This window comes from Toxorhynchites rutilus, chromosome 3 (assembly GCF_029784135.1).
Source record: "Toxorhynchites rutilus septentrionalis strain SRP chromosome 3, ASM2978413v1, whole genome shotgun sequence".
Lineage (NCBI taxonomy): Eukaryota > Metazoa > Arthropoda > Insecta > Diptera > Culicidae > Toxorhynchites > Toxorhynchites rutilus.
This window is the reverse complement of record NC_073746.1, coordinates 241,997,813-242,019,047: the sequence shown is the minus strand read 5'-3', so window position 1 is coordinate 242,019,047 and position 21,235 is coordinate 241,997,813. Positions and strand designations below refer to the sequence as shown.

The following is a 21,235-nucleotide window of genomic DNA, read 5'->3' as shown; positions in this document are numbered from 1 at the left end:
TTCTTATTACACAACGAATCCTTCCATAGTGGTTCTACTTTCGTGCCGTATCGAATCGTGAGTCCGCTTTATTTCCTGGTAAAGAGCAGACCCTGAGGTTAAGTCTACCTCTGAGCTAGCGAATACTTACAATGTAAATGTATAATCTTCATGGTAACCCTTGGAACTCAGCAGACTAGAAAGGTTACCCTCGTTTTTCCCGGATCTCGCCGTTAAGAGTGGGAGCAATCCAACGAATTGTGATTATCTTCGTTGAGACGAAAATATTTATCTACTCTTCCGTTCGCTCAAGATAACTCAAAAAAGAGACTACAGAATATACACTGTAACAGCGCAACGTTGAGTATTATAATCTTGGTTTATTCAAAGACAAGAAAGTTAGCTTCAAAAATCAAAGCCCATATAATACAGAAGAGAAGAAAATATTTTCGCCAGTTGTGACTCTTCTTCCTTGTCGCTTTTATTTGTGTTTTGTGTACACCTCTAAAATCAATGTAAGAAAAACGTCTCACGTGACAAATCTACGAGAGCCCAAAGCCAGTTAAAATTTCTGCTAAAGAGTGAAGTTTAAAAGTTACTTTGATTTCAAAATGTTATTACAAGCGAATAGAAAAAAAAATATTTCGATTATTTCGCGGTCATATTATGTTTTATAATGACATTTAACAAATTCAATTTCTTTAAAAAAAAGGGTCTTACTTTAATATGTTTATTCGCTAAAGTGTTGTATTTTAATTTTATTTGATTCAACTTGATGCGATTATGTATAGTTTTTAGAGACATAGTTTTTTTTTGTATTGTTTTTTATTCAAATTGAACTGTGAAAAAATCTTTTTACTGAGGAAAGTGATAAAATCAATAAAACATTATATAAACTAACGAAAAGGTCTTTCGAAATATAATATTATTTCCCGAATAATATGAACGGAATAAATATGAAAAACCATACGAGTGCAGACCCTCAGTCCTTTTTGGAAAACTTCTCATTCAGATCCTTTAATCAACAAAACTTTGGTATAGAAGGTAAAAAAACAAGGATTATTTAAGCACACCAGGCGAAGAAGAATGTTTGTATGAATATAAGGAAACATGTCCAAAAGTGTGGATTCCTCTAAAAAATCAGGAATTAAATATGTGTCAAATGGGTACTAAAATCATATAAATCATATCGATTGTTGTTCGATTATAGAGGGCATCATGTATAGCTCCAGTCTTAATTTATTATGTTCATTGGCATGTAATCTGTTCCTTTCCATTATTAATTATATCCATCAATAATGAATATAAACCCCACAAGAACAAGATCTTGAGACCTATTCATCCCGGCTATAAATTAATGACTATATGTGGGCTGCACTGATGCTGCACTATGCCCAGGAGTGCATTCATTTGGCAGACTAATTGAGTTGATTGTTATTGCACTTGGCCTCTTCCGGGAACATTCAATAGCAATATGTGTTAAATCCGACTGTTTCCATCCAGACAGAATTACGTCATAGCGAAACTAGTTCGCTGGACCGTATCCACCAAATTATGCCGTTCGTTCAGAATGATACATTATTCCTCCCATCCATTACCCGGCTGCCGACCGCAAATAACAATGACTAGCGTCACCGACAACATCAATTGGTTCCAGATACATATCAATGTCAGAACGTAATACCATATGCTCCATCACTTCCCGCACAATGACATCATTTATCGTATCCTTCCGAAGCAAGGAGCCTAGATCAACAGACAGTTCCATGCTTTTATTTATTTATTTTTGCCATTTCCACGCCGTATCACGCCGACCGAGAAAAAGATTGATCATCTTTTTACGGGGCTAAAACTTGAATGGAAAACCGGAAAACACATATGTGCGAACTCTTTGGATGACCTGGCGAAGGAGAGTCGCTCTTTCTAAGCAACTTTCATTCTTAATACAGGATGTTCGGAACACTTTTGCGGCAAAAGCGGAAATAAGAAGTTGGGTTCGATGAAGCAGTAACCATCTGGTACCATGACTGTAAAAGTTTATTCGGATTGGTATAGTTATATTACTTTACGTAACAGTAAACGAACAGGAAATTATAACACCCAACGTTACACTGTTACAATGTATATCCTGCCGTACTTCCTCTTATTTGAGCTATCTTGGCCAAACGGAAGAGTAGATAAATATCTTCCGTCTCAGTGAAGATAATCACAACTCTCTGAATTACTCCTACTCTCGTCGTTAAAAGCGCGAAAATGAGGTCAACCTTTTGAGTCTGTCGAGTTTCAAGAATTACCACGAGGATTATACATTTACGTATCGTTTCGGTTCGCCATTTTTGCTTCACCACTCACGCGAGCTCCATTAATTATGCCAACAGCAGGAGAATTTTCAACAGGCTTCACTTCGTTGCTCTCTGTTGCTGATTCTGATAAATTCGCATTTGTCGAAATGCTTGGCTCCTGTTATTCATTTTTGATTGCATTAACGCGCGCAATCGTGTTAAAACTTCCTCGAACTAATTAGGATTGCATAATGATGATTGTTACATTCGACAAGCACTTGTTAAGCAATCGTTAACATTTAAGAGCCCCACCGAAGCGAAGTGGAACCAAAAAAGACAGTTAAATTATTATTTGTAGTATATTTGACCACAAAATATTCCTTTATCACGACAGACCAGCATTAGAGGCAATAAAGGAAGGACATAACACAAATTAAAAATATTTTATTGTCCCACAAGATGCGCTTCTGTAATAAATGGAACAAAACGAGTATTTACCAATCATAGCTAGTCCCCCACATCTCATCGAACATTTCGTGGTAGAAATGCTACTGGTTGGTTGGATTTTTTTGTTTGAATGAAGCTCTTTTAGTTAAAGTTCATGGTGTGGAATAGCTCAAGTTAATCCACGATAAAACATACATGTGGATTATGATCTTTTCAACACAAACTGAATAACAACGAAGATTACATACCCTTCCTCACCATCATTTCCTCCTTTTCAAGTGCAATGTGAGAGTAATCCACCATAACGCCTTGCAACCCTCAAAAGTTTTTCCAGTGGCATAAACATAAAGGCATAGCTAAGCTTATCGTCTACGTCTGCGGACCAGTGTTCAACAAGTGCTCCAAAATGGAATGACAACATACGGGGCTTATCCGAACACATTCTGCTTTGTAATATGACCGATGGTATCAAAAGGCCGACAGCCACACGGCACTAACCCAAGTGAGAAACAGATATTTGTTTGCAGCTCATGATACATGATACAGTGGAGGTGTATCAATTTTACCTCCAGCTATGGCCATAATGAAGCTTTCGGATGCGTATCACATTAATGCATCGTAAATAGTTCTGATGCCTTTACGTAGTTTGCATTCAATATTAAATTCGGCTCAGTTTACTCTAGTTGAATAGAATTTTCTCTGTGATCAGGTTACAGTTTGAACTATTCTAACAGATTTTTCTCATTTTTTTCCCAAAATATAGCATAAAGAGTAATTCATTATTGTTGGATACCGCAAAATAAATTATCAAACGATGTTACTCCTGTATGCATTTGGTAGATTTTGACGTAGGACTACGTCTTTGATTTCTATATAGGGGGTCACTCTACAAAAAATGTAACGATTATTTTCAAATCGCAGAATCGTTCTTACGATATATGATATAATATATACCATTAGACGGAAAATTTATCCAGCATTTTTTTCGCCTGAGACATCAACATTGGAAATAATAAAACAAGTGAGCTATTTAACAAATAAAAGAGCTATGTTTTGCGAGCGGATGCGAAGGCAAATCATGTATTATGCAATCTTTCTCCCAACTTCGTTCCCATGAATTTTGAATAAACACAAAATTGCGTTCAATAATTCGTTCTATCTTACAAATTAGATGTTAAAGTAATCAGATGCAAGATTTCATGCATCACTCAAACTTCATGCAAGATTTCATCGAAGCAACGAGGAAAATGTCACCCATACAGTGATCGTTCATTAATTAGGACGAGACAACGATTATCATGCGAAGACTTATTGAGATCGGCATTACATCGCATCACAAAAATTAAACGAAATGAAATATTAATATTCTTCATGACTCATATTCCTTCTATGATAGATTGAACAGTAGAACCAATACGACTTGATTGTGATAGTCCGCAAACGAACATTATTTCACTGAAAAAGCTACTGCTCCCGGTGCCTAATAATAGGAATAAGACAATGGAAAGAAATCACAATACCATAGCTATCCATTAAAAATAAAGCAACTTCATGATTTCATGTGTATTTTACTTCAAAATATTACGAAATCGTGAGTAGTTTCAACTTATTTTTTCGTTTCTTCCCCATCATTTCATATTCAATGTAATCACTCGTAATTGAACTTCCTGCCAGAAGCTTATTGTCTTTCTTTGTTCGTTACAAACCGTTTGAACGTTATGAGTACATACAACAAACGGCCCTTTTCAGAGCTACTATTTAGAGTAGGCTGTCAAAAAAGTCCTGCGGTATTTTTTTTTGAATTTTCATTTGTTCATAAAATTAGTTACAATCATCTGTTTTAAGTCAAATATGCGCCGTTTTGTTCGATGACTTGTTCCCAACGAGATGCCAACTTCATAATACCCCTGTTATAGAAGCTCGCTTCCTTATTGGCAAAAAACTCGGATAGCCAATTTTCACAGGCCTCTTTTGTGGCTAACTTCTGACTACCTAGCTCGTTCGCCATGGACAAAAACAGGTGGTAGTCACTTGGTGCAAGGACCGGACTATACGGCGGATGCAAAAGAACCTCCCATCCGAGCTCCCGGAGCTTCTGGCGCGTCACCAAAGAAGTGTGGAGCCTGGCGTTGTCCTGATGGAAGACAATGCGGCCTCTGTTTATCAAAGATGGCCTCTTCTTCATGAGTGCTACCTTCAAGCGGTCCAGTTGTTGGCAGTACAGGTCCGAATTGAGCGTTTGGCCATAGGGAAGCAGCTCATAATAGATTATTCCTTGACAATCCCACCAAACACACAACAGAACCTTCCTGGCCGTTAATGAGGGCTTGGCCACCGTCTGAGCCGCTTCAGCGGGCTTCGACCACGACCGTTTGCGCTTCACGTTGCCTTATGTGACCCACTTTTCATCGCCAGTCACCATCCGCTTCAGAAACGGGTCGATTTTGTTGCGATTCAGCAGCGATTCACATGCGTCGATACGGTCAAAAATGTTTTTTTGCGTGTGTGGCACCCATACATCGAGCTTCTTTGTGAATACATGCTTCTTCAAATAGTTAATAACGGTTTGATGACTTATCCCCAGCTCTTGGCCGATGCTACGGCTGCTACTATGCCGGTCTTTCTCGGCTAATTCAGCGATTTTGTCGCAATTTTCGACGACAGGCCTTCCGGAGCGTGGCGCATCTTAAACGACCTCTACACCAGAACGAAAACGTTGAAACCATCGTTGTGCGGAGGAAATGGAAACTGTATCGGGTCCATAAACTGCACAAATTTTATTGGCAGCTTGAGATGCATTTTTGCCTTTGTCATAGTAGTACTGTAAAATATGTCGGATTTTCCCTTTATTTTGCTCCATATTGTTTCTGTCTCTAGTTGGGATACTCCTCGAACTGTAAGCCCACAACCGGTCGTTTTGGACATTGTAAGACTGTTGCAAGACAAATGACCTATCTTTCGAAAAGACAAAGTCTTGTCCACCGTGTGCCGTGATAGTAGGAGAGTCACCTTTTCAAAATGTTTCTTCTCAGAAACTTCCGGAACTCTATGAACATTACGTATCTTAAAGTCCCAGGTAATGTTTGGACACGGTGAAGTAAAGCACACCTTCCCTCACGGAGATCAATGGGATCAAATTCATTATTGTAAAGGTGTATGAGAAATACTGCGTTATACAATTCTTTCCAAAGAAGGAAGATGTAATATTCTAATTTAGAAATAATTTAACACAACTTGGCTTACTTACCCCCATCCAAATAAAAATCTTTCACTCTCAGAAAGTCATTCTAAAAAGGTCATTTTTCTTAGTAGAACACTTGTGACACGGTGTTAAGTTCACAAGTGCATCCACCTCCAAATTAACAACACATCACTTTTTCAGATTTATTTGCAAACCCGAATTGTTATCGAGTTCACTTTTTATACTGACCGCTATTTTGAAACGGTTTTTGCAAATGAAAGAAAGCTAAACTTTTTACTTTTACTTTACTTTTTGCGACATTCACAAACCTGTAATCTGGAAACTAAAATCAAGAATTGAGACTGAGCTTGAGTACACTATACACTTCGTAATTGCTTAATCTACAGCTCTTCTCCCATCATTTTGCAAGCGAGGAGAGTTGAAAATCAAGTTCTACTGCAGTATGTGATGTGTGTAGTTTTGATGAAAGCGTCCATCTTAATCCCTTTGCATAATTTTTCGAGCTCTCGTTTTCAGTTCTATACTTCTCGATAGAACAAAATTGGAGGCAATTGAGAGGGTTGAATCTTTTTCGCAAAATCGCAAAAACAAAAATTGTTGTCACAACCATTATTAAATCCGAATGTATCGTTACAAAACCTTCACCACCAAACGATCTGCTGTCAAAAAAAATTCAAGAACAGGCCAGTAGAAGCGCTATAGTAGAATGAGCACCGTTATCCAAGGGCAGTAAGTAAGTTAGTAAGCTCCATCCATGGGCAACCTGAGAAGGTGGCCGAGAAAACACCTCTACAATGGAACGGACCAACGCACAGTAGGAAATCGCTGGCCATCAGGCAGAAAACGAAATTGACGTCAGCATCGAAATGTTTTTCCTTTCTTGTTATAATATTCAAGTGCCTCAATCCCACATTTGAGTGAACTATCATCAAATCTGTTTTTTAAGACGTTTCAAGGCTTGACATATTGACGTTTTTGTTTGAAAGAAAGTACCGTAAACCGAGGGCAAATTGCTCACAATTTTCAGAAAAATGTGAATATTTTGTTAGATGTATACCCAATTATTTTTAAAATCAGTACTGGTGTTAAGGCCACAAAACGTTATGGAAATTTTTGTTCAAAAAAATCTTCAAACGTTGATTTGAAAATTTTTTAGCGTGAAATTGTAGCTTCGGGGTGAAATTGATCAATCTATGTTTCTCAGGATTTTCTAGTGTCATGTGCACAAAAAAGTATAGGAAATCATTTTTTTCACCTGCGGTCATTTAAATGATAATTCAAGGGTTTGAGGATACTAAAACCTTATTACATCCACCTAAAGGTGTGGTCATGCCTTTCCGTAACTCGATTAAAAACTGATCTGCAGGTCATCCGGAGACCATTCGGGTTATCCTAATGTGGCCAAAAACCCTTGAAATGAACACAAATGAGCTAGTTATGACAAACCAAGACGTTCGATATGTCGCATGATGGGATTCGGTTCTGGTCATTCGTGGTGCTTTTTTGTAAAATAGTTTTTTCTCACTTGTTTGAATAGTAATTACAAGTATTTGATTGCTTATTCATCTCATCAAGTATCGGCTAGAAGTGAATTAATTTGTTTAGCATCTATAAATATTGTATCGATGTGTTGAAAATATGTTTCTTTACAATAGTTAAAAATGGAAACGAAAATGCTATTCAGAAAAATATTTTTTTTATGCAATTTAATAAGTGATTCCTTTACAAAAATAACCTTCAGAAAATTATTGAACATGTCAGATTAAAAAAGTTTAAAGTTAAAATGCATAATACCTCTGAAAATTCATGTTTGTATTCAGTGATACGTTTGATCAATTTCACCCCGGTGATCAATTTACCCCCGGATGACGGTAAATTACTTTGAAACGCTCTGCAGCTTCAATGATAGCTTGGATTTGTTTGGCGTCAAATGAAAAGTTGTTCGACAAACTATACGAAACAAATCTCTTTCATTAGATTTTGTAAAATTTGATCATAGTAGACCTGACCCAAAAAAATCATCAAAGAACTGTGATTTTTTGTAGAAAACCAGCATAATAATTTTGTTGCCGCAGTTGTTGCCGGTTGTGACTACATTCGAAATTTAGGTAAAAAGAAAACCTTTCATTTGAACACTGTCCGATGCTGCGCAAAACTGCGCGAATTGTCGTTTTAGTGAGAAAAACAGTAGCAATTTTTTTTCACTTAATTTTTTTTTAATATTTAGATTTTATCTATTAATTAAATCAAAGTCAATCAAAGCCATAATAATCCATTGATAGAAAAAATCGTATCACAGTAATCTGAAGAGAATGAAATATAAATTTGAGCTAAACATTACAAAATTTATCATTAAAAAGTTATAAAAAAGTTTGTGATTAAAAAAGAAATAAAAGTAAGGTAGAATAAAAAAAATATTTATGGAATAGAAATCACCAATTTATCACTCAGAGCATATTAAAAACAATATCTATTGAAAACATTCAGTCCTTTCCGATTGTTGAACTAGATTCGCTATCACACAAACAAATTGGACAATGGCCCATTTGCAGGTTGGTTTTACTTCGTACTTCTTTGCAAACAGAAGTAAAGCAGTCAGTTAGTTGTATGAAAAAAAACAAAGAACATTCGTGGCAACAGCGCATATCTTTAGTTTCATTTGTAACGTTGTATGATTCCAATGTCAATGTTTCTACGATTCGTTCAAAATAGATATATTTAGAAAATCAAATTCATAATTCCGTTGAGTTTTATTATGGAGCCTTCAACTTCAGCGGTACCACACAATTCGAGATATAGTAAGATATTATTTATGGTTTGTTACATGTTTTTCAATATTCTCTTTCAACCAAAGGAACTGAATTAGGAAGACAACAAATCTATGATCGGCGAAAGGGATTTTTCCTGCTGAATTCCATATTTTACTTATAAAAATAGTCGGGAGAATGCTAATCATGGTATAGTCAATCATCTTCTCACCTCCACAGATCCAATAGTAAACACATATTTTGAAAAGGAGAAAAGTAATTTTAAAAAAATTTCTAGATGAACTAATATTTCTTTTTAGGACACAATTATTGAATCAGGAAGAAAAAGAAAAAGATTAAATCAGGAAGAAAAAGAAAAAGTGAAAGTGAAAGATTGTTGTTTTGTTTTTTTTTATTTCATTAACTGTATTGTATTAATTTGTAATCTGAATTTTTTTCATGTTTATAGCAGAGTTTGTTTGATTCGAACGATCGTCCATAAACTACGTTATCTTTTTCAACGTACAGTGACTTTGCTAATGCTCATGCTCAAAGATTATAAAATTATATAGAAAGGAATGTAAAAAAATACTGCGTAGCAGAGGGTGCTATAAAATTCCAAAAAAATGGATCACGTGCTTTTTGGACGGTCCCAAATGAAAAATGGATGCCAGATTCGTGTTCAGCATCCCGAAATTATGTAAATACCATATCTTTCTCTCATTTAACGACACTTTTTATGCTTGACCAGCATTTGTATGGAGTCGCTCACTGTGCAACGATTCATTTCATGACTCATCGCGTCGCAAATTCGGGAATATTTGAAAAAAATTAACAATCCAAGCGTTAACGATTTACAAAACTAACATCTTCGCATACACACATACATTGCAGTTCATGTGCTTGAATTGCAGGGAAGCGAGTTTGAGATTTCAGATTGCAGATACAGATATCTTACTCAGATTACAGGTAAGAGATTTCGAACTCCCGGGCCTAATTGCCTGATAAAGCTGCAATCTCAATAAGCGTATAAAGGTTGATAATTACAATCTCACATTTAAGACTACAAAGGGGTAATTGTACTTCAGTAAAGCTGTCGCATGTCAACATATAGGGGAAAAGGGGGGAATTTGGACCACCTAAGCAAATCGCCTAATATTTCCTAACCAGTACGGTCTAAATAAAAAATGTCACATTGTATACTGAGCTACACTTGTTTTCTCTCAATGAATAATGTTTAATCATTATATAAAGCTTCAATCTACCAAATATATCATAAAATAAAAGAGATGATTTTTGGACATTAAAATTTGATGCGGGGTAATTTGGACCGTCTGTGGGGTGATTTGGTCCAGTGTGTGTTTCATAGAAAAAAAACATACTTATGTTCATGTAAAGTATTTTGGGATAATGTTACAATCAGTAACAATGTTTTGGGATCGATACCAGGTGTCTTGGCCAGATTCCAGACCAGAAAAGTTTCATTGACACCATCTCGAATTCTGCATGAATCTTTTCACTGATGGTCGAGCATTTTCAAACATATTTGATGTTTGGTCAAAGAAAATCCGTTCTCGATGACCTACGTTGCTCTTTCAAGCTCCTCCTTCTTCCAACGTTGTCTGTCCATCCTCTTTTTGTAATTCAGCGGCATCTGGAATCAATTAGACCAAAAAAAAGTCTCAAACCTGTAGGACCAATTCACCCCACAGAAACGTGTCCATGTCACCCCACACAACATGCAAAAATTAAAATGCAATTAATTTCATTTATTGTTATCAAACTTACAGTTTCGCTACATCAAATTGTTCCTCTTCTGTAGGCGAACAGAACTTTACTGCACAATACACGAAAAGTTACTTTAATTAGCGGGAAAAACCTTAAAACCACGATTGGAAAACTTACATTTTTTGACGATCAAAGTGCTTGCTGTGTTCATGCTACCGTTTCCCTCTACTTGTGAAGTTTTACCAAAGTTTTTTTTACTTTAGGTACATACGGTTCAACAATAGAAGGAAATGACATTATAAGAAATCCAAGTTGAGCCGTAATTTTTGAGATAAAGGGGTGGTCCAAATCACCCCATATGACCAAATCAACCCCGTGTTACCTTAAATAAAAACAAAAAACACCCTCTCGATAGCCATTCGGCCGCAGTTCTGTGCGCATCGTATCTAAGGAGATTCTAGTGAAATTTAGTTTATTCACTTTGATATCTTGGACCGGATCATCAGTTTGAACGACTTACTGTTCACATATTCTAGGAGAGGTGAGCAGATATTTTGTTGAACAACAATAAGTTGAGCTACAAAATTCTTCGATAAACGGGGATTGAAGCGGTATATGGACGCTGGAAATGAGCATATTCCTTAGAGTGACCACTATGTCCCCACTTCCCCTACTTCAGACTAAGGGAAATATATTTGGGACTATGATTTCAGGTGTGGATTATTGAACCAGTTCCATTCAGGTCATCAAAATGTATTCAGTAACTTTGTGTATTTCTCTAATCCCTTCAATTCCTTCGAACATACCAGGTTGATAAAAAATGAATAAAGTTGTTGTTACGAAAGCTGACGTAAAAAATATAAGAGGGTTAACTCCAAAACATGATCTTATTGTTAACGTAGGACTACGAATCTATCGCATTGTATTCAGTCATCACTTTAGATAATATATTAGGAAGGAACGAAATATTATAGTTAACTTTTTAGTAGAATTTTTTTGGTGATCCTGATGCGTGATTTTGTTGTGACTTCAAACACAGATTTCAATTTTCATATCAAGTCTCAGCCTCAACATATGATGTTAGCTATCGCTATCGCTATCGAGCGAAACTACAAAAAAGAATGTCAAATAATTTATACCTCTGTGCAATGTTACATGTTTTATACCTTTGTTCATTTGATAGAGACGTAATACTTAAAAGTTCGCAACGTGATGTACGCGAAACCGATCCTTTAGAAGCTAAACTAAGCAAAAACATTTTCTATTTGGCTCCTGGTTATTCCAGAGAAGGAACTCACAGAACTTTTTTTTTTCGGATGTTGGAATAAATGTAGAGTATTGGAGCATTTTGGTTGTTGTATTGGAGCGTTGTGGCACTTTTGCTCGTAGATTCCGGTCATATGTTTCACCTTTACGCTGATTGGTTCCGTCCGATCCAACGTAAGGGTCTCCCGGTAACGTTTGAGTACGGTACTTACAATCAATTTTGGAATTTCCAGGAAATTTGCGATCTTTAATCCTGACCACGTCGGGTTCTCAATGTGAGTGTGCAGATTTTTTCCCGCCTTTCGTGTTCCAACGTAGCTATGTTTTGAATGTGTCCTTCAATGTTGACGAATTTACGTTGGATTTATAACCAGATGGCGCAGCGAGTAAAATGAGGATGTTTTGTTTTTTTGATATGAAATTCGTTCAAATTTTCTAGACAAATCAGAATTTATCTTCAAATTTCCCGGTTTCATGTATTCATTCCACGCTGAAAAGATCATAAAATCATCAATTTACAATGTGCTATGTATATTACGAGGAATGGCTTGTTATAAGTATTGTAACTTTATTTTTTTTCAACTAAGTAAACGATGAATAGGGTGTTTTGCGCTAAAAATACTGCAAATCCTTCTCGTATCGACCCCTACATAATCAATGATATCAGCCAATTTGATATGATATCGATTTCATCGCAATTATCCATAGTATGAATAACCGGTATGCATTATCAAACTTAAAATTTTCGAAGATTATCTATGACTTTGGTCAAATCCCGTGTTGAAACCATCGTAAATATACAAAACTCCAACATTCTTACCATATACTGACGACATTCAATGGCTGAAATGAATCTAAATTGAAATAAAATGAATAATCACCACCGAATCTTGCTTTTCAGTGCGTAAAATAAACAAACACCCTCACTTTTGTGGTTCTGAGTTCTAATGTAGATGTCGCATGAGCTGATTCAGCTTTGCGTAAATTCGTCAATTACAAAAGCGACAAATATTGACGAATTTACTTTGGATTTACAACCAGATGGCGCAGCGAGTAAAATGAGGATGTTTTATTTTTTTGGTATGAGCTTCATTCAAATTTTTTAGAAAAATCAGAATTTATCTTCAAATTTTCTGGTTTCATTTATACTTTCCAAGCTGAAAAGGTTAGAAAATCATCATTTTACAATGTTCTACGTATATTACGAGGAATGGCTTGTTATAAGTATTGTAACTTTTTTTTTTCAACTAAGTAAACGACGAATAGGGTGTTTTGCGCTAAAAATACTGCAAATCCTTCTCGTATCGGCCCCTACATAATCAATTAGTTTTCAACTAGCAATAATCGCACCTCGGTAAAACCTCATTGGTTACGATATCGCCACTGCGCAAAGCTTACATAATCAATGATATCAGCCAATTTGATATGATATCGATTTCATCGCAATTATCCATAGTATCAATAACCGGTATGTATCATCAAACTTAAAATTTCCGAAGATTATCTATGACTTTGGTAAAACAGCTTGTTGAAACCATCGGCAATATACAAAACAATATTTTTCTAACCATATACTGACGACATTTAGTGGCTGAAATGAATCTAAGTAAAAATAAAATTAATAATTACGACCGAATCGCGCTTTCCAGTGCGTAAAATAAACAAACACCCTCACTTTTGTAGTTCTGAGCTCTAATGTAGATGTCGCATGAGCTGATTCAGCTTTGCGTAAATTCGTCAATTCAATCTAAACAAATATAGTTTCTCGATGTGACAACTAAGGGCACTGCAGTGAATAAAAATAAGCAGCTTAATTCTAACGGAAACACACTCTATGAACCGGACATCTGTTAGAACCTTTCGGATATCATGCTAACCGATACAACAGTGGAGGGTTGCGGGTCAGATGAACAGAGGAAACCGATTTTGCAGGAGGACCGTTCAATGAAGGAAATCAAAGAAATTGGAAAATCGCAAGATGGAATTCAATGGCAATTGAAGGATGTAGCATCAAACAGAGACATGATTGTGTATAAAAGTTCGAAAACTTTGCAATCGTTGCAAAAAAATCGGGACATCAACAATATTCCTTGAACGGTATTGGGTACGTTAACGTCCAAACAGTTAGGAATATTGAAGGTTATTTTGGAAATAGATCAGATATCAGAGCGCTTGCAGCCACTTTTTTTCTTTCGGTCCGGTCCGGATTTGCACACATTTTCATTTGGACCCTAATATTAAACCAGTCTTCCAACCAAAGCGGAGAGTTCCGGTGGCACTATGGGATGCTGTCAACAATAAGCTTGAAGGGATGATTGCTAGAGATATTGTTGAGAAAAAAGGTCCAGTGAGCTGGGAATCTTAGTTGGTAGTGATTGAAAAGACGAACGGCGAACACAGAATTTGTCCGGATTTGAGAAGAGTAAATTAAACTGTGTTGAGGGATAACATCCGATGACGGTGATCGATGACTTTCTTGCTAGAGTTGGACCAAATATGATTCGTAGTAAATTGGATGTCAAAGATTCCTTCTTACAATTTGAGTTGGATGAAGCATCCGCAGATGTAATGATGTTCCTCACAGCACGAGGACTGTACGGATTTGAGCGGATGACATTCGGGTTGGTGTCTGTTCCTGAAGTTTTCAGAAGACTATAGACGCAATACTGGCTGGCTGTGAAGGCACAATGATACATCGATGATGTGTATATCGATGGCAAAGATTGAAAGCAAATCAAAGGTTGAACAATTTAAGAACTAACTTGCTGTTATTTTTTCTATTAATTAAACATCGAAATTGTCTAATGCTTGGTATGGGATGCAGTTAAAGTTGTGTCAAGTTTTTTGTTGTTGTTTTCAAGTTGAAAGAAAGGAATGTGTAGCTCAACTGGGATAAATGTATCTGTGAGGCTGTCGATATCGAATCTCTCGCAAATAATATTACCAGCACTGGAATAATACCATCGGATACTAAAATGAAAGCACTTGTTGCTTCCCGGAGACCTGAAGTGCTAATGAGGTGCGCAGCTCTCTAGGGTTGCCGAATTACTTAAATCGAATCATATTTAATTTGGCCACATGAGATAGATTGCTTCAAAACTTGATTAGGAAAGGAACCATGTTCAACTGGCTAACCAAACAAAAGTTGGCATTTGATGCAATCATGAGAACATTGTGTGATTCGTCTACGTTAGGCTTCCATCAAAGGGGAGAAAGAATAACTGCTCTCAATTTCTTTTTGAAGGAATCCTCCAGGAAATCCCTTTACGTTTGAAGTGGGATCGCTCTTTTGTTTTATTCCCTCATCTCGATGAGTAGGATACTGGTTGTGTCTCAATAACATTATCAACATATTAAGGACCGCTCACGTTCCTTCGCGTTCCGTCTGTTATGGATGGATCACGAAATAACCCGTGTTGTCTACACTTGATGGTTGAATCTAACAAGGCTCGCCTTCGTCTCATCCACACCGAAGAAAAAAACGTGCGGTTTCAGGCGTATGTCTTACAAATTTTGTTGCGGTCTTTAATATGTTAAGTGCCCTGGCTCACCGTCAGCATCATTACTCTCCTCGTCAGAAAAGAAGAGGGACGTTGTTTACCTGGACCGAAATTGTTGTTAGTGGAAATACCGAACAAAGCGACTCGAAAACATGCATCAAAATTTGAACAGTACTCGAAAAGGATATCACAAAAATATAATGATATCAATTTGAAACTCCACTATTTCCTGGTAGAATATTGTGAGTCCGTTGTGAATTCGTAAACGATTCACCTCTGTGTACTGTTAACTCGACACAACACCGTAATCGAATGAATACGCATGTAATTTCCTCAATTTTAATATTATTGAGTCATTTGCATCACAAAGGTACGTATGCACAGGTGAACAATTTTCATTACAAACACAAATATAAACACACGCTGAACGACTCAACGGAAACACACCGGAATCAATCTTAGATCTAAATAGCGCACAAACAAAAAATCTAATTACACCATCACGATCAAGTGCAAAACAAACAGCAGATTAAAACACTGCAATCAGTTGAATATCTAACGATAGTCGTAAAGACACGCGACTGAGTGTGGGAATGACAGTTTGACGCGTAATTGATGTTATCATGTTGTTTTGTTTTCCGGGACGATTTGATTCAGTTCGTTTGATGTCCAGGCTGGAGGGTTTATTCGAATTAACTGATGCCAACTAAACCAATTGAAAACTTTGCTTGGGACTATCAATTCGATGGAAAAAAAATTACAATTCGTTTATTCAATCCGTTGATTCGATTGCCGGTCTGTGAAAATCAATCCGATTATTGATGTTCAAATATCATGTTGGAAGTATGCAATTCATAGATTATTTTCAATGATGCCGATGGCACTGTGTCATATTGTATTTTATTGCTTATAATAAAACACATGATCCTTGTCCTCCAGCATATGATATATTGAGACTTTAAAAAAGAATTCGCGGTCTTTTGTTCAATTTTAGAATGAAATTTTTCTTTATTGAAAATTAATTTTAAGGTCATGCGGAAGATACTCGACATTTCACTTTCAAAATTGTATTTGCTTTGCGAAAAGTCGAATTGAACAATTCTGTATTCAGAAAGCAATTTGGTAAAACGACTTCTATGATTCTCACTTATGGTTCCACCCAATCGAAGCGGAAAGCAAACTTGAGATATGAAGTTAGTACCACAAACAAACTCTTAAACCAACCTAGATTCGAATTCCACACCCACGATGAAACATCGTTCGAACTTCTATGAATGCAGAGCCTTATACGTACCTGAGGCAAATGGAACACTCTGACACTGAAAGTCAAACTAACCAGTTTCATATCTTTCTCTCTTTCATTGCAGGCGCTTTGCACGGTGCGATCCAAATTCGGATTAAATCCATGAATAATAGTTAAATTGAATTCCTGAATGGATTTGACCCCCAGAAGAGTCCATATTTTGACTGCATTGTTCGTGAGAAGTGGCTTCATTATTAGGAATTATTGACGAGAGTGCACCGAAAATATACCTTTCAGTATGAAGCAGTGCTCCGACCGTGCGAGTTCAATCAAGCATTAATTTGTGGCGGTGGATTAAAAAAGTTCTAGTTGTGTTATCATTCCTAAGCTGACAGACGAAGACGAAGTTTGCAGCTCTATTAGTGTCGGCGTTGGAATAACTTGAACCATGCTTCGTCGATGAAGACTGCTCGGAATTTGATAGGACCGTATCGAAGTTTCACATTCCAGCGGGAGGCAATCGACCTGTTCTAGCCAATAGCACGTAGAGAAAAAGTTGCTCTACAGGACGAAGGATGCTAAAGGAAAGGGAAGATGATCAGGAAATATGCAAAGCTCCATCACCCTCACAGGAGGAAAGGTATGTTTCACCTTCCACAATTTGCTCTTCTATTTGATTCTAGACTTTAGTTAGGCTGGCACTGTGTGGAAGCTGAACTGTTTGTTTAAGCTCATGAGAATCGATTTATTGACTTCCCATGCCGAGCGCACAACCATGATATCGTAGCGTTCACACAATAAGATGTTATTATCCGTCGATTCGTAGCATGCGTACACTCGCGTACGTCTGTTAAGTGGAGTCAGAGTCAACAATGTAGCAGACATAACCCGCGTACACATACTGATTCTCTAACCCTGCTACATATCAAATTATTCCTACCGTTTCTCGAAAACAATCGACTCAAGCCGCCGCGATGCAAAATATGCTCAACAACAGCCCTCTTCACGCCCCACTTCATCCAAACAGAAGAGTGGTGAATATTGTTTCCAATGTACGAGATCCCTAAGCAGACTCTCTATCTGTCATCACAATTTTCCACCCTTTCCCAGCCATCGACAACAATTCCCGCCAGACGTAAACTTTTCCAGAGCTTTGTTTCCCAGTTCCCAGCGCAAAACCAATTTGTTTGCGCTTCAGCCAAAATACACTCTTTTCCGCTACATTCTCACAATTATGCCTCGTCTGTATCTCTGATTGCGTTTCTATCCCACAGATTCGTTGCTATTTTGAGTTATATTTATCTCAATCTTTTTTTCTCTTCTTGTTTCTCTGCTAGGAAATCATCGAGAGATGCTGATTTCGACCCACTGGGATCGCAAAGGTAAGACTGTTATTCGCGCTGTTATTCGTTCTTCTAATTCGTGTTGATTATCGGAATTATTTGTGTGATTTCAACTGGTAAGAATCGTTTTAGCATTGAAATATTATTTTCTCGGTCCGGGTTTTCATCGTGTCGCAGTGACGGGATGTTTGTTTTTTCGGATGTTTAGGAAAACGAAAAAAAAACGTCGATGAGGACATGGAAATGCTATGATTGTGCAAGCGTATTAATTGGCTTCGGGTCATATTAACCCATTTGGAGCGCCATTGGAAAGTTTCGTTTGTGTTTGTCTGTGATTGCATAATCGCGGAACTCAATTCTAGTTTTTTTTTATTAAAAGTACCATGATGTCAACGAATTGGGGTTGCTCTGTGAGCCGATATGCCAAAGTCCACGCAAAAATCACGCATGTTCATAATATGAATTGAAAAAAATCCAAACCAAATCAGCCGAAAAACAGCAAATTTCGAAGCGACTCTCTTCAATTTTGTTGAAACTTGGTTCACATGATGGAAGTTATCTAAAATCACATTTTTCAGTACCATATGACCGAATTTAATTACGAGTACCATATGACCGAATTTAAATACAGCTGTCTAATTAAAATAGGATGTTTGACAAAGTTGTAGAAATATACGCAGATCATAAAACCAACTCTTTGCTCATTTCAATAATCTCCTACTGACACCTTAAAACAAACAAAACATGCGAATGGGAATTAGCTGACACAGTCCCTATGTAGAACGATGAGAAACATATCAAAAGTGGAAGAAAAAATGTCCGATGAATTAATTTATTCAAACACCGCACAAATAAGTCGCGCAAAAAAATCGCACAAAAACAGGTCTTACTGTATTTCATCTTCAAAACAACCGCAAATGTCAATGTCGCTTTCCAAACCAAATCTATATTTTTTTGTTTCAAACGCGTAGGAAAAGTTTGTCCTGATCCGACAGGTCGTCCTATACTGACCCTTCTTAGATCTCGGAAATAGTGCTACCTACCGAATTGTTGATGGTGTCCAATTAAAAAGGTGTCACAACGTTGACAATTTGGTTGTATGGTGATCTTTTTCCTGCTTTCTTTGTTCTAGCATTTCAGCCCCGTTTGGTGTTTCCAATACTTAAAAAAGGAAAAGATAGATTTGTGATATATACATTAGGGTGCCAATGAAAATGGTCATCTCTAATTTCAAAATGTTACCCCATAAAAATGTTCACCACCTCAAAAAAACACCCTATGCCGAATATCAGCCCGGTCCGACTTAAGGGAGATAACCCCATGTGGTCAAAGTTCGAGTTTTTTGAGAACCGAAAAATCACCCATGGGAGGAGCAAAGGAAATCGGGGTTTTCGAAATAAAAAATTTGATGCCAAATGTCTTAAAATTGCATGAAGCGTCGAGATCTAGTTGCATCTCGAGAAAAAAAGTTTTGTAAAAAATCGACACTCTGGGACTTCGGAGACTTCGGAGACTTCGGTTTTCTTCGGAATACGAGACGTGTTTTGGGTAATAAAAAAAGTTATCACGATTTTTCATTCGGAATTTGCTGCGAAATGTTGATTTGCACGATAATATACCCTATGCAAAATATTAGCTCATTCGAACTTTATTTATTAGTGTCACAGACGTTAAAATTTGAGTTCTCTTGAAAAACGAGAGATCACCGAAAAACGTGGTTTTCAAAAAAAATATTGGTGCCAAAGCTTGAGCTTGAGCTTGGGTAGACTGTACAATTCGTAGTTGCTTTCCGTTATTGACCTGGACCAACCAAATTGCACAAAGAACACACAGAATGACGCTTGGGACTAGCAAATCATTCTCGTTGTGCAATTTTCGGTGATTCGAGCTTTGAATGGTCAATAACGACACCCGCCACGTCCTTGCAGTCACCAGGGGAAGGGTAGGAATGTTAGTATGATATTTGTCGCCCGAAGGCCAGAAGGGTCGCCTCTATAACGTGGTTCCCTAGCGTTTATCATGGAAGGGATAGTTGTTAGTGAGAATGGTTAAGAAAAATCAGTATTCACTGTGGTGAGTGATGCGATTATGTGAATATGAGCTATTGACTACTCGATGAAACAAAAACCTTAAAATCTCGTGTGTTACAACACGCGGCAGAGATTATCTTTAGGCATCCTGAGAGTGAAAACCTGTAAAATTGATACATCTTATGTAAGATATTATATAAACCCTTTTCGGCTAGAGTATGATTCCTTGCTATGGTGGCTGAGAGCAGACAAACGACCGCAAAGGGTTAATATATTCTAGTATTTGTCGAATGTAAACATATTCAATGAAGAATTAAAAAATAAAAGATTTTGAAAGCCTGTTGGAATACTAAACATACTAAACATATTAAATTGTATGCTGAACAGGAGAGAACGGAGGTCGATGCCCGAATTGCAAAGGCATAATAGACCATACCTTGAATATTTTGAACTGTTTAGCAACATTTCCCCACTACACTATCGTTGCGGGAAGTAAAATGTAGAAGCAACTACCGTCAATATTTTGCGGACAAAACATGAGCAACCCTAAATGCATTAGCTTGGCTTGGCTTTTCGAGACCGCTGCTCTCAGAGAACGACATTGTGCAGTGAAAAGAGAGCCACTATATGAGTGGAGTAAAAAAGCCCCCGCACGAACAAACACAACACAAATGCATAAGAAACAATAAGAGGAAACAATACACATGGTGAGCGGGGACGATGACCACGTTTCATTTGCTCTACTGCATTCCCACTTACAACCCTTCGCTCACTCTCATCATAATGACATTAAAAATACCTCACGACCATAGACAGCGTTGCCAATGTTCCAGTTTAAACTGGATTCTTCCAGTTTTTTTTTCCTCGATCCAGTCAAACAGTTAAACCTTGAAATCTTCCGGTTTTTTCAAATATTGTCCATCCAGCTTTTTTTTTATATGTGTGCTTAAGTTTTACCAATTTTATGTGAAATAAATTCACAATGCATAAATATTATCCCTCCCTCACTCTTTTTATTCCTTAACCAATATCGTTTTTTGAAATTAATCGTTCGATCGATCGAAGGTGTATTTGCCTTGGATCGATCTTTCTTTTCTTACACACTCTCAGTGTTATTTTTTTCATGCTTACACTTCCGAATTCAATATGGTTAGTGCGCAGAGTGTGTGGTGCCTACCCAAGCAGCAACGTTCTATATTATCTTCGAGTTTATATACATATTATATGTTCCTACCTACCCCCAAAACATGCTGAAGTTCAGACCAATTGATCAACCATTTCAACAACGACTGGTGCAATGTTCACAATAAGAGACCTAACCCTAAATGGTTCATAAAGCCCACTGCTATGCTGACATTGAGTTTATTATATGTTATAGGTCATCCAATTCATTCTGAAGTTTAGAAGATCATAGGATCAATGTGCTCCATTGACTTTTTTTTTTATCCCATTTATTTATTTGAGGCTC

The 21,235-nt window shown here is 37.0% G+C and overlaps 1 protein-coding gene and 1 pseudogene across 1 annotated transcript in view; one reads left to right on the top strand and one right to left on the bottom strand.

Annotated features, from left to right (window-relative positions):
- LOC129776456 (arrestin homolog) overlaps positions 1–21,235 on the top strand; it is a 199,114-nt gene that overhangs the window by 106,322 nt on the left and 71,557 nt on the right. Inside the window, exons 3-4 of the mRNA XM_055782113.1 lie at positions 16,519–17,034; positions 17,732–17,776. Coding sequence (XP_055638088.1) covers positions 16,970–17,034; positions 17,732–17,776 — 110 coding nt within the window. The 5' untranslated portion in view covers positions 16,519–16,969. The remainder of the gene's footprint in view (positions 1–16,518; positions 17,035–17,731; positions 17,777–21,235) is intronic.
- LOC129780660 (U4 spliceosomal RNA) lies at positions 12,967–13,046 on the bottom strand (annotated as a pseudogene).